Genomic DNA, 13,998 nt, shown 5'->3' with positions numbered 1-13,998 from the left:
TTCTGAGCAATCTTTAAAATTGTTAGGACATGTAAACAACTTAATCGGCATTCCAGTAGTGTATTTGACCTGCTTACACCAGCCGAGCAAGCCCCCCTCTTTAGATCTAGTGAAGTGAGTTTGGAACAACTAAATGAATGCTTAGTAGAATAGTTTTCACATACAAACGTTATGTCCAAACTCCGAATCAAATATGCTTCCCAAAACGTTTATTTTGATTGGCCATTTGCTGATGTGTCCATGTAAGTAGTTTGGTGTAGATGCTGATCTTTTTTGCCCACGCTACAGGCGGCTATATCGGTCCGCTAACACAGGACTAGCAAAGACTCGTACTAAAACATACTTTTTTGGGGGTACCAATCTTTTTTTGGGGGGGGGGGGGGGGGGGGGGGGGGGGCTATGCATGTAAACAGGATTATTAGGGGTATCGTTCTTCTTGCCAAGTATTTAAACATTTTAATCAAATGTATTACTCTGTCTACCCACAATAATCGCATTATTGTGTGCATGTAACCGTACTCAGTGTAGCCCACCGAATCACATTGGAGCGAGCTGTTCATTTGCCTCCCTAATTTGCATACTGGTAACCTTTTTGGAAGTTAATCTGCAAATAAATTGTGAACGCATTCAATGAAGATGGTGACTCCTCACTGCAGGAACAATAGGTAGCGGAGAGAGACTTATTCTGTTCCAAATATGACAACGATAAAAAAATATACAAAATTCTGTGAAGTCAGAAATATATACTTATAAACCTTTTATTTTATTTTTATGTAACCTTTTTTTCAAGATGTTTAACACATTTTTCTGTTTTATAAACCTCTTAGATGTCAGGTCCCGTTTTGGGGACCTGCGTGGTTACTGGTAACGGATCCAACCCGAGATTTCCGCTTATAAATCGATCTGTGGACACCGTAGATCGAAATGGCTTGCATTGAGCGATAGCCCTGGTTCCTACGGACACAGTAATTCATGTCATGCAGTAAAACTGGATGTAAGACTTGAAACCAGTCTTTTCATATAGGCCTAGACAACATCCAAAATAACTAATAATACACTGAATTCGTATACATTTGCAGTAATTTAAAATTGTAAAGCCATGTCTTTCTACACAGTACCACAATTTGATGAAGTAGCCAATCATTCTGCTGTGTATTTTAGATGGAATCAAGTCATTATAACGTACCAGAGGCCACCAAAATACAGCTCATTAGGCAACCTTATTTTAAGCCCCCACGGTCCGGGAAGTCCATAGCTTTACTTAGGGAAAACACTGGCTCCATGCCTTCAAATACTGTTGGACCGTCAGAAATAAGCTGCTCAGTTTTGGTCCATAATGTTTAAGTTCAGTTAGATACAGATAAAGGTGACCATCTCTGTCTAATTCTTGGTGGAATAACTTTTGCACGTGTAGAAAATAACATTTCTTGGTCTATTTATTATTATGTACAAAATTTTATAAATACATTCGAGCAGTCAATAAATACCTAGCCAATCACTTTACAAAATGCTAGTACAACATCGTATTGAAGAAGACTAATCCATGGTGCAAAAACATGTAATGTATGTAGCCTACATGGGATGTTTTCTTGTAAATTTCTGTCCAACAGCAGTACCTCATTCCAGTTAAACAAGTTCTGGCCTTATGAAAGATCATATCTAGAATGATGATTTACTATAAGCAATAAAGTTGTAACTTATGTAAAACAACATTTCTATGAATCTTTTCCCTGCTGTTCAAAAATATGATATTCTAAAGATTGAAAATAAATGGTTTGGTTTTGAAACCAGAAAAGTCCAGAGTAGATTCTTTTGCATGTGAATTATTCCCACGTTTTAAACTTGTCGCTCCTCCTAATTTGTAGATTCTCTTGTACATTTAATAAAACACCAGCATATGCAGAGTTCTTCAAGATTGTCTTTTCGTCTTCAAAGAACAATTACTCACCCATTTGGACATTCAAATATTTATTTAGTAAAATAGTCAACAAAAAAAAATACATAACTATTCAATGTCAATGTTTAAAACATTTCCCTAACTAAAAATGAGAAAGCATGATGATAAATAGTGTCAGTACATATTTTGCAAGTTTTCTTTCCTTCCAATTTCTGATTAAATATTAAAATGTTCAAGTTGTAAAATGCATTGATACACAGTAAATAAAAAAAAGTGCACACGTGAAATATGAATACAGATTTGACATTACACGTAGTAAGATCCACTTTGTTAAACCCACTGATTGCGTAAACAGGCTGCCTGCCTGTAAACGAATAAGACACTTGTATGACGTAACCGAGTTCGTGGTAACACTTCTTTAGCTTTCCGTCTGCTCGCTATCGGGAACGCTGACTCTGTCTATACACATGAATAAAACTAAGGCAATGATTCTTAATTTAAAAAAATGTCTTCATCTTCAAAGTTCAAGCTTGCGGAGACTCATTCTGCTGAAGGAATCCCTGTGGAAAAAAAGAACACAGAATGCAAAGTCAGTGAAATATGAAGAAGCCAAGACATACCAGATTGGCCATGCATATAACCTTACACCCAGTAGAGACCAAGTGCAGACAGTTTTACAGAGGTGATTCCAAATCACAGAATAGCAAACTACCTGGTGAAGCTGTCCGTTTGCTGCATTTAACAGAAGCAAAAGCAGGAAATCATATTTATGTGGAGGGGAATGCATGACAAAACATAAGCAATAGGAGTACTTCATACATCCAAATTAACATCATAAACACTCCAAAGAAAGTGTTGTGAACATTAGATGCAGTTTACATGTAAACTGTTTCTATGTCTCTAAAAAAAATTGTTGCCATAGTTGCACGTGATATAACGCTACTTGTTAGCTTTTTCCTATCAAATAACCTGGCATACTTATCCCTATGCTAAAAACACCAGCTGGACATGATTTTTCCGGTGACAAATATTGTATCGGCCAATTAAAAACACTGACGTGACCATACCCTTTTTCCCCCCATGAGCGTCCTTAACAGAAGTCACACAGCACCATCTGCTAATCAAAGTCAGTAAAACATGCAACAAACGTAAGTTGGACAGATAGCTCACAGTCAGGCTTCTAATCCCAGGTGAGAGTTTTTTTATTTATTATTTATTTTATTTACTACATTTATTGTGATAGTGTGTTGCTGAAGGGTGCAGCCAAAACCGTGTAAATGAAGATGACAAATATTTCTAAATGAGGAGTTTCTCGGAGATCCTCTCGTAGACCGACACATTCTATTATACAGGGGTATAGATCGACCAGATCGCACCGGAGCGATGCTTCGTCACTTCTCAGAATGGTGCTTGTTTAATAAAGTGTAAAACTTAAAGTGAATCAACGTCTCGCAAGATCACTTAATGATTCATCAGTATTCTACATAAGCCCAAAATACTGAATATATACAGTGCCGTGCGAAAGTAGCCAAATACAGGACCATTCTGGAAGAATGGAGTCTGCAAAGACCTGTGACTGGGACGGAGATTTGTCTTCCAACAAGACAATGATCCAAAACATAAAGCAAAATCTACAATGGAATGGTTCAAAAATAAACATATCCAGGTGTTAGAATGGCCAAGTCAAAGTCCAGACCTGAATCCAATCGAGAATCTGTGGAAAGAACTGAAAACTGCTGTTCACAAATGCTCTCCATCCAACCTCACTGAGCTCGAGCTGTTTTGCAAGGAGGAATGGGAAAAAATGTCAGTCTCTCGATGTGCAAAACTGATAGAGACATACCCCAAGCGACTTACAGCTGTAATCGCAGCAAAAGGTGGCGCTACAAAGTATTAACTTAAGGGGGCTGAATAATTTTGCACGCCCAATTTTTCAGTTTTTGATTTGTTAAAAAAGTTTGAAATATCCAATAAATGTCGTTCCACTTCATGATTGTGTCCCACTTGTTGTTGATTCTTCACAAAAAAATACAGTTTTATATCTTTATGTTTGAAGCCTGAAATGTGGCAAAAGGTCGCAAAGTTCAAGGGGGCCGAATACTTTCGCAAGGCACTGTAATAGCATAGTTTCATGTAACTACTAGACCTGAAACACCATTTCATATGTAGGCTACACTTACATTTTATATGCATTATTATAAATCATCCACTTTGTTACATTTTCAATCGAGCATCAACAAGTCAGTGAAAAGTTTTACCGAGCGACAGATCATTAGAAAATAAAATGTCAAATGTAGTTTATTTTTATTATACAAATGTTGTGGCATAAGTGTCAGTAGAGAAAAGTTTTGCTCCTCTCGAAAGTGAAACAATATACAGGGGCAAGCGAATTAGCCTACCTTCATTTAAATCTGTGTCTGGAATAAATGCAGGCACTAGTAGCCAGCCATACATTTTAGTTAGTAGCCTATTTTGTTGATAATTGAATAGGATTAAGTAAATCATGTGCATTTTCATCTGTCGGGGTCATTTAACAATGTGGGTGAATGAATGAAGGACATGGTGGAGAAAATTGCAAGATTATGTTATAATACTGTTATTGCATCAAATGGTTGTTTTATGCAACAGAATAACAGGTTCTCAGAACACTTTCATCTGTGTGTATTCTACTGAGGATGGGCCTCTAGGAGCTTTAATGCTGACAGAAGATTTACCATGAACCTAACAAGACCAAATTCCATAGCATGAGTTACCGTTTCTGTACTGGGTTACCATGGGGAGATGGCTCCAGTATTGAGTTGGTGGGGCCAGACTCTGGTTTCTACACAACGAGAACAGTCTCGACAGCGGATAGCCTTTGCTGTGAATTATTAGCATCTTTCATACGAATCTTAACCTTGTGACCCATTCCATACATCTGTTGTTTGCCATGAACATCCAGGAGGATGGACTTTGCTATAAAATGCTGTGGCTTAGTCCTGCTGGTTGGGCTCAACGTATCACCTATGGGGGGGGCTTGTTGACAAGCTCCACTACTGCAGTAATTAAATAAGAACGTTTACTTGTTTTGAAGAAATGTACAAGTCTCTCCTTTTGAATCGAATAATTCCACGACAAGGAACATAATGATGCACTCTGAGTGATAGAGCAGTAATGTGCACTTGAGGTTTAGACTTTACCAGCATTTAAAGCGCACGTCCGGGTTTTCCGATCAAGACTAAATCTGATTACGAGTATCAAAGTGTGATAAAATGGATACGATTCCGAATTTCCAGTATGACGAGATCGGCACACCCCTAGTTTAAAGTTAAACCATTTCTAATGTTCACAAGCATGTTCCTGCTTGTCAACACACACACACACACACACACACACACACACACACACACACACACACACACACACACACACACACACACACCTGTGAGAGGTGACCTGCAGCACAGGTTTATAAAGCTGGGGTATCTTTCTGCAGATGAGTGGCTGTAGCGCCTCCTTCAGACGATGGTAGTTCCTCTCCAACTCCCTCTGGTACTCCTTCTGGTCTGGACCAATTAGACTCTTGTTCTTACGGAGGGCGTCTTCACACCTGTATGGAGGAGAATAGGACAGGTGAGAGCAGAGCACTGGACTTCAATAAGACCTGTTTCATACAGCACAGGGAATTGGAGTCCATAATCTTGATTTACAAACAACAGTACTTTAAATTAAATCAACTTTATTGACCTCTAGAGCAGTAATTGGTACTTCACCTCTTCGTGAAGTCTTTGAAGCAGAGGCGTAGTTTGTTGTGGTGTCTGTAGAGTTTAGGGTCACTGGGGATCTCTGAAAGGAACACCTGGGCCACTTCCAGAGGTCCCTGGTTGACGGTGGTCCCCACAGACCCCTGCAGGACCATTTGCAGCATCTTGGCATCGGAGGGGTCCTGGTGAGTGGCGAAGGCCAGCTCCTGGGTCTTCTTCTGCATATCCTCTATGGCCACCTCAATGGGCATGGAGCTGATCTAACACAGGGTCAGAGAGACAGGGATTGACAATCAGATGGAGAAAGCAGACGAGAGACAATTGCTTCAATATTTAAAAGTAACAGACAGGGATACAGTGGGGAGAACAAGTATTTGATACACTGCCGATTTTGCAGCTTTTCCTACTTACAAAGCATGTAGAGGTCTAATTTTTTAGACCTCTACACTTCAACTGTGAGAGACGGAATCTATGGAATCTCTGTATGGAGGCCCACTCCTCCATACAGAACTTCTCCAGATCCTTCAGGTTTCAGGGCTGTTGCTGGGCAATACAGACTTTCAGCTCCCTCCAAAGATTTTCTATTGTGTTCAGGTCTGGAGACTGGCTAGGCCACATAGTTGCCCTGGCTGTGTGTTTCGGGTCATTGTCATGCTGGAAGACCCAGCCACGACCCATCTTCAATGCTCTTACTGAGGGAACGAGGTTGTTGGCCAAGATCATCCAGATGGTCATTGGCAAACTTCAGACGGGGCTGGACATGCACTGGCTTGACCAGGGGGACCTTTGCGCTGCAGGATTTTAATCCATGATGGCGTAGTGTGTTACTAATGGTTTTCTTTGAGACTGTGGTCCCAGCTCTCTTCAGGTCATTGACCAGGTCCTGCCGTGTAGTTCTGGGCTGATCCCTCACCTTCCTCATGATCATTGATGCCCCACGAGGTGAGATCTTGCATGGAGCCCCAGACCGAGGGTGATTGACTGTCATCTTGAACTTCTTCAATTTTCTAATAATTGCACCAACAGTTGTTGCCTTCTCACCAAGCTGCTTGCCTATTGTCCTGTAGCCCATCCCAGCCTTGTGCAGGTCTACAATTTTATCCCTTATGTCCTTACACGGCTTTCTGGTCTTGGCCATTGTGGAGAGGTTGGAGTCTGTTTGATTGAGTGTGTGGACAGGTGTCTTTTATACAGGTAACGAGTTCAAACAGGTGCAGTTAATACAGGTAATGAGTGGAGAACAGGAGGGCTTCTTAAAGAAAAACTAACAGGTCTGTGAGAGCCGGAATTCTTACTGGTTGGTAGGTGATCAAATACTTATGTCATGCAATAAAATGCAAATTAATTACTTAAAATCATACAAATGTGATTTTCTGGATTCTTGTTTTAGATTCCGTCTCACAGTTGAAGTGTACCTATGATAAAAATTACAGACCTCTACATGCTTTGTAAGTAGGAAAACCTGCAAAATCGGCAGTGTATCAAATACTTGTTCTCCCCACTGTATATGCCTGTTTTTCATACGAATGATTGTCAGTAAGAACATCGCTGTAATGGTCACTCTATGAGATGACGTGCCAGTGCCTCACCTCTTCTTTGTGGATGATGTTGATGCGGGTCTTGATGTAGGGGAAGGCGTGGGAGGTGGTCAGGATGGTTTTGCGCTTGAACTGATCGTGCAGATCCCCGTGCGCACGCCCGTCCAGCGTGAACGGCGTGCAGTAGACAAAGCGCCGCAGGTTGTAGTTCTTGTCGAAGTACGTGATGCGGTCCTTCATTTCATAGGTGTCAAAGTACGGCTCCACGTATGTGATCTGGACATAAGCCTGGACACAGTAAAGACACACAGTGACACCTGTTTTACCAACATCAACCACAATACACATAAATAACCAATAGCCTTCAAATAACCTAAATGAATATTCAAATAAGTGATTATTTGGAATTACATCTTTATCCACAAACCCTCTCCCCCACCGCCACACGCACCTTATTTGGGTCCAGTTTGCACTTGTCCACTAGATTGGAGTCCTTAATGACTTCCACCTGGTCTTCCCCATAGCGCTCGCCATAAAACCCCTAAGAGATCAAACACACAGGACACACTCTGTGCTCCAGCTCTCTCACAGAGTAGACCGAGACCATTTCACAAACTGAGAAGAGACCATTACCTAAAGGAAAAATCCACTGAAAAACAATCTTTTGGTATTTCTTTCTTTAGTCCACTGTTGATACGGTCCCAAAACATAATGTACTGTAGTAAGAGACACTTTCCATCTTGAAAGTCCAACATCTTGAAAACTTGACTGCTGACATGCGAAACATTTCAGGACTGTTATCAACAGTGGCCTAATTGGAAAAAAATAACCAAAAGATAGTTTGAGACAAACTGCCATTTACCTCGAGTCGGTGTGAGACCTCTGCTAGCTTGGTGATGGCAGGCTCTTTGTACACAAACTCCTGCTCGTCCAAGTCCCCAAATTTAGAGCCGTAAAATCCGACTCTGAAGTAAGTACCGAACATTCTCTTCCCATCCTGTGAGACAGAAAACATGTTTTACGTGGGCAAATGTAAAATATAAGCGCATGCATGCTACTTGAACAAAAACATGTTGCTTTTACACAGAATGTCATCAGAAGTGTAAGGATAAAGCACGGTAATAACCCCGTGGATGGTGCCAGTCTGATTATGTCTGAGCCAGACTATTGATGCATTAGCTGAAATCCATCCAACTCAGTGAAACCATCAAGTTCCAAGTTCTCATCCTCAGCAAACACCAACTATGAACACAGACCAACGACCTTCAGCGTAATAAACACTGTTATTAGGTGAATGTAAATGTTTGAATAAACAAACAACTCTCAGAGGCTCTATCAATGACCACGTTGACCAATGATGTGTTATCGCTGATCAGATTGGAATATGTGCAATGGCCTAGAAACAGTATTTATTTCTGGGTGTTGTGTTGACGTGTGCATGGTTGGAGCTGGGAACACAAGCATTTCGCTACACCCGCAATAACAGCTGATAAATATGTGTGTGTGTGACCAATAACATCTGACTTGATTTGAGTACACGTGTAAAAAGTCTGTCACGGTCTAAGGTCCAGATGGCCAGGTACCCAAGCCTTTAAACTGACAGATGAATGAGGATGGACAGAGCCAAATGAAATGAACAGGCGCTGGTCAAGCAGAGAGCTCTGTAGTTTTTCAGGAAGGAGTGGAGCAGCTAAGGAAACGGGTGTGTGTCGGTGTGGTATGTGTGTGTGTGTGTGTGAAGAGGGGGAGGATATATACGTGGCTGTACAGAAACAGGTCAGGACTGAGCCCAACCAGATCAACTCAAGGCTGCAAGCTCCCAGTACTGCTCCTATTGGTTGCATTGAACAATGATCTTAACTTACATGGCCGTGGCAATATAGGTATATAGTACAGAGTGAAATACATAGCATATTTTCCTGTGATCAGTTGCTCTGCCATTTGGCTCAGTGGTTGTTTGTCAGTGGTTTATTGCATTACATTCCCCTTCAAAAAAGTAACAGAAATAAAGTAATCCTCAAACTAGAAACTTACCACAACACACAATTAGTAAAGTGGGAAGGAGGGGTCGGCATGGCAACCAGGGAAATCAAAAGGAGAAAACAAGAACACATTTTAATCAGGATTCCAGGTAATTCATTAGAGAAACTAAACAAGAACACCACAAGAACAACACAAACCAAGGCAAATAGAATAGACAGCAACCACCAATATCCAAACTATTCCTTTTGACTTTAAGAACACACGACACAAAACATGCAGAGAAAGACAGAGTAAAGTAAAGGGAGGTGGAAGGAGAGAGGGAGAGATAAGAGAGCAAAAAAAAGAGAATGCAGTCATGGTGGTGATGGAGCTCCACAGTCCCTGGAAACATTCAGGGAGCTGTACTCCCAGTCCTTAAGTTCCCTCAGGAGAAAGAGGAGGAGTGTTCTGTCCTTGTCATGCAACACACCAGGTTAATACCAGTTAATAACACAACAGCAGCAGTATGAATGAAGGAACTCAGGGGTCGATTTAGTTAGTCTTTTTCCCAAATAAAAAAGGGAGAACATTTCACTTTGAGGTGGGACAAATCTAACAAGCCAGTCCAAAATCCTTGGACTTGCACCCTCTTGAAATTCAACGTTTCTTAACCGAATGTGGATCCAGTTGAAACTGGTTTGTGGTTAATTTGTTCTATTACAAAAGGGCTCTGGTTTGTGAGAGTGTGTATCGAGAGAACAACCTGGGGGAGTGTATCCTCAGCACGAATATCTGACTAAAATCTAATCCTGTGAGATGAGTTGTGACAACAGGTGAGCGAGCAACAGACCAGATGTTGACGCCCGACCAGACCAGTGTTGACGCCCGACCAGACCAGACAGTTTGTTGTTGATGAGAGACGGTCTGACAAGGCAGGGGTGCAAGTAGGTGAAGTCCTCATTCACCAAGACTTGCCATTAGTAACACACTGGGGCTCCCATGCATGGCCTGCCAAAACGGTCATGTTAAAACAACCTCTTCCGCAGACAGAGCAGAAGAGGAAAGGAGAATGAGGAGGAAGAGGAGGAGGGTTGCTGCCCGTCACATGGCATCAGCAGTCCCACAGTTGGTTGGACGGAAGGACAAACAGACAGCACCAGGTCTAGGTAGATGTTAATGGATGGTACAGTATAATGTAACATAGCAGCAGAGAGCAACACAACTAGCAAATAATAAACATGAAGTAGAGACAAAAAGTAAATGAGCAGGCCAAGCAGGAACCATTAGGACCTACCTCCCAGCCAGTGCTCTGTGGTGACAAAGAAAATACAATATAAACACGTTTAGAGTCACGTTGGTACACTGCAGTGACTGTCGGTCTGAGAGTGTACATATTTGGCATGCTCTTTCCTGCAATGCCTCCAACAGACAATATGCACTGGTGGGTCCATGCTCCTAACACACACATGGCACAGTACAGTCACAGTACGTGTTTCTCTGTCCCAGAATCACAGACATGCACGGGTAAGATCCACAGACAGGCAGTCCTAAACGACCTCCATACAGAGGTGGGGCACGTAACAGTGTCTGTTGGGCACGTAACAGTCCTGTCTGTCAGTTCTCTATACCTACAGTATGTATAGGGCAAGAGCTAAATAAAAGCATGTGGCTTTACCTGATGCACGATTTTGCCAAAGGCTTCCTGTAGTTTACCATGTATGGTGGCCAACTTCTTGGTGTCCCGGTTGGCCTCGTGGATGGGGATCAGGACCTTGTACACCTCATTCACCGCCTCGTACATACCAGCCTGGGAAAAGGTATTGAAAGAATTGAGGTGTGCTTGATTTAGCTTGGGGATTGCACTTTTGGGACTATTCCATTGGTTCTCCTATACCGGGCAAAAAAGATTAAGTGCATCTTAAGTATTTGACCCAGGTCTGGTTATGTGAAGTATTTATTACTATGAGTGGTTAGATTAAGCCTTGACAACGCTCCATGTGTCACAGATAAACCAGTAGTGGACTGCCTCTGGTCTATCTTAAGTGCAGTAGTTCTTTCTCACCAGGGAGAAGGAGGAAGCAGCCTGATCCAGCAGCCCCACTAGGCCAGCCTCGGTGAAGTATTTCCCCGAGCAGATACCCTCCTCATCGGGAGACACCACGTCGTCAGACACGGCAGACTCCTCCAGCACGTTGGAAGAGACGTTCTGAAACGGAGAAAGACGAGTCACACATGGTCACTCGTTATTTAGACACAGACATATCACTCTAATGGGTTAATCGTGGGAATATTTTTTTTTTGTATATTCAGTTGATAAATTGGAGTCAGTTGTGATGGCACTGAGCTAGGACTAAACCTGTAGTACCATGTCTCTCCAGGATGATTTCCTAGTCAAATATACAGTCCTAAAATAGTATTTTCCCCTGTCCTCACCTGAAAGGTGACACAGCCGACCGGCAGGTACTTGCGGTCCTCCAGCATGCTGAGGTATTCCGCCACCAGGGCTGCGCTGTGCACCAGACACTGGGCTGCCTCCGCGTGATTGGTCCTCTCAGAGTGTTTACCCGCCATGTTCTGCATCCACGTCAGACGCAGGTCTGGAGACGTCTGGTAACCCTTAGCGATCCTGGACACAGACGCAGCAACGCCTTGAAGAAAAGTTCAATGTGTGTGTGTGTGTGTGTGTTCCATACCTGTACATGAGGTCTATGAGCATTTCTGGGTCCTCCTGGTGCTCCTTCATCTTGACTGTATCAGACAGGATCATGTGCAGGTTGAACACCAGATCCTGGACCTAAAGTACACACAAAAGATAGAAACATGAAGCATGGGTAATAAGGTGACATCATCCTCTCACGTGATTGGACAAGGTATTCCCTTTCCTGCCAGCCATTTTCTGACGACATTTTCATCTGTTTTTTTGTGTGTGTTTTTATATGTTCTTGTGTGTGTTTTTGTGTGTTTTTATAGAGCACTTTTATATATTGAACAAGTACTTCCACTGCTTAGTACCACAATAACTAAAAAGGATTAAATGTCAGTAAGTCCGTACTAATCTATTGACATCCTGCATGTCTGCTGCGGTTACCTGGTCAGGGAAGGTGGTCTCCCGGAGTTCCAGGTCTTCCTCGCCGTAGGTCAAGATGGTCTTCAGGGAACGCCGGAGGAATTCCTCGTTGAAGTTCTGAGACGTTCCCACCAAGGAGGACAGGGACATGGTCGCCTGCATCTTCACCCGGGCAAAATTCTACAAAAAGGAGCAGGGCCAGTCAGAGAAACAGCGAGAACATAGAACACCTACATGGACAATGGAACCTGTCCTGAAAAGGAGGAACATGTGGAATATGTACAAGACGTGCAATCCTTCTCCTGTGTTTCATCAATAAGGACTCAATGACCCCTAAAGGGATCAATAGTTGTATTGGAAATTGGTTAAGTAGCGGGCAGGTAGACAGTACTCTTATGTGTCCGTGTTTGCTGTGCGTTGTCCTGACGTTGTACTTACGTTGCCGATCTCAAAGTTCTGCCTCATGAGCAGGTAGAGCGAAGCGGAGGCATGGGATCTGATGGTGCCAATACTGCTGCTACAGTTCCTCAGTAGACGCAGACACAGGTCAGCACACTGCTCTGTCTCCTCCTCGAACAGCAGCTCTGGGAACTACACACACACGCACACAGAAATGTACGTAAGTATGATAAACAGACAATACTATGACAGTACGCAGACGTTTTACAAATCTACCTCACAAAATCTCTTTAAAAAGGTGCAACTCCTCGATGGAAGATATCGACACGATTGTAGACAGAAAGTCAATTCTGACCTTGGAGACGAGAGCCCTCTGTGTAGCAAAGCAGTGCTGGAGGTAGAGGGCACTCTGGTTACAGGCCATGCTATGGAGCAGCACCTTCAACATTCCCCCCAGGATACACTCCTTCGACTCGGTCACAGACACCGCCTAGGATACACAAATAGTGTCATTGCAAATAAGAATTGCTCTAAATTGACTTGCCGAGTTAAATAAAGGTTAAATAAAACAACATTTAAAAATACATACCACAATCAATCAATACATTTGTATTGTCTCCAGAGGGAAATTTGGTTTGCAAGTGTGTCCATCTTACAACCTGACTGTGTGCGTGTGTGAGGAGTCCGGTGCCTCTTAAAGGTAGACTCAGCGATATGACATAGGTGCACAGAGTAAACAGCATAGTGGGTACATTTCCACAACAACTAAGAGGGCTGTAGCACGAGGCTATACTTATCAGATATTTTGGCGCCCTGGCTGCCACACTGCAAGAGCGTGAAGCGAACCTGTGCACGTACACATGCGCCAATACTGTTAGCGACTGTGAGAGTCTGGCAAAGTCTTGCATCTCTCTCGTCGCAATATATGCAGTGCTGCTGGTGGAAACGTCATTCCTCTGTACCTGGACGATGATCTCCAGAGTGTCCAGAATGATCAGGTTGGCCTCCGTTGCCAGGTTACCGTCAATAAGTGCTTCATGCTCCAGCTCCGCTCGGGTCCTGTCACAGGAAACAGGACGGGACAGAAGGTCAGACACTCTCCAAAATGGCCGCTGGCCAGCTCCATATTTATGGGGTCCCCTTGAATGCCACAGCACTCATCATGCCTGTCAGTCACATTTGAGCCATCGCACACAGACAGGAGTTCTTCCATGTGCAACGTACTGTAAGGGGTTTGGTGTATGGAGGGGTTGAAGAATAGGATGATGGTGGTGGGGGGGTCATGACATGCTTTGTTACAGTTGACGAGTCACACACCTAACTACTAAAGGCTCCTGGGTTTGGGTTGGACTCCCTGGGCTGTGTAGTAGGATGCTGTCTCTAAACCTGCAC

At 42.9% G+C, this 13,998-nt stretch overlaps 1 protein-coding gene across 22 annotated transcripts in view; it reads right to left on the bottom strand.

Moving 5' to 3' along the window:
* Window positions 1-1,418: 1,418 nt before the first annotated feature.
* Window positions 1,419-13,998, bottom strand: part of LOC109898142 (dedicator of cytokinesis protein 7) — an 87,902-nt gene continuing 75,322 nt past the window's right edge. For 10 of the 22 annotated variants that reach the window (XM_031833671.1, XM_031833676.1, XM_031833678.1 and 7 more), the window contains 15 exons: window positions 13,569-13,665; window positions 12,962-13,096; window positions 12,646-12,798; window positions 12,229-12,387; window positions 11,834-11,934; window positions 11,574-11,766; window positions 11,203-11,346; window positions 10,816-10,947; window positions 10,435-10,449; window positions 8,041-8,166; window positions 7,630-7,719; window positions 7,230-7,466; window positions 5,650-5,900; window positions 5,319-5,486; window positions 1,419-2,457 (listed from right to left, as the gene is read on the bottom strand). In XM_031833671.1, the coding sequence (XP_031689531.1) occupies window positions 2,415-2,457; window positions 5,319-5,486; window positions 5,650-5,900; window positions 7,230-7,466; window positions 7,630-7,719; window positions 8,041-8,166; window positions 10,435-10,449; window positions 10,816-10,947; window positions 11,203-11,346; window positions 11,574-11,766; window positions 11,834-11,934; window positions 12,229-12,387; window positions 12,646-12,798; window positions 12,962-13,096; window positions 13,569-13,665 (2,044 nt within the window). In that variant the 3' untranslated portion in view covers window positions 1,419-2,414. Of the gene's footprint in view, window positions 2,458-2,609; window positions 2,630-5,318; window positions 5,487-5,649; window positions 5,901-7,229; window positions 7,467-7,629; window positions 7,720-8,040; window positions 8,176-9,212; window positions 10,450-10,815; window positions 10,948-11,202; window positions 11,347-11,573; window positions 11,767-11,833; window positions 11,935-12,228; window positions 12,388-12,645; window positions 12,799-12,961; window positions 13,097-13,568; window positions 13,666-13,998 lie in introns of those variants that run through there. The other 12 variants (XM_031833673.1, XM_031833677.1, XM_020492964.2 and 9 more) reach the window with 8 other exon arrangements.

This window comes from Oncorhynchus kisutch, linkage group LG10 (assembly GCF_002021735.2).
Source record: "Oncorhynchus kisutch isolate 150728-3 linkage group LG10, Okis_V2, whole genome shotgun sequence".
Lineage (NCBI taxonomy): Eukaryota > Metazoa > Chordata > Actinopteri > Salmoniformes > Salmonidae > Oncorhynchus > Oncorhynchus kisutch.
The sequence above is the reverse complement of the archived record's forward strand: the minus strand, read 5'-3'. Positions and strand labels throughout refer to the sequence as shown.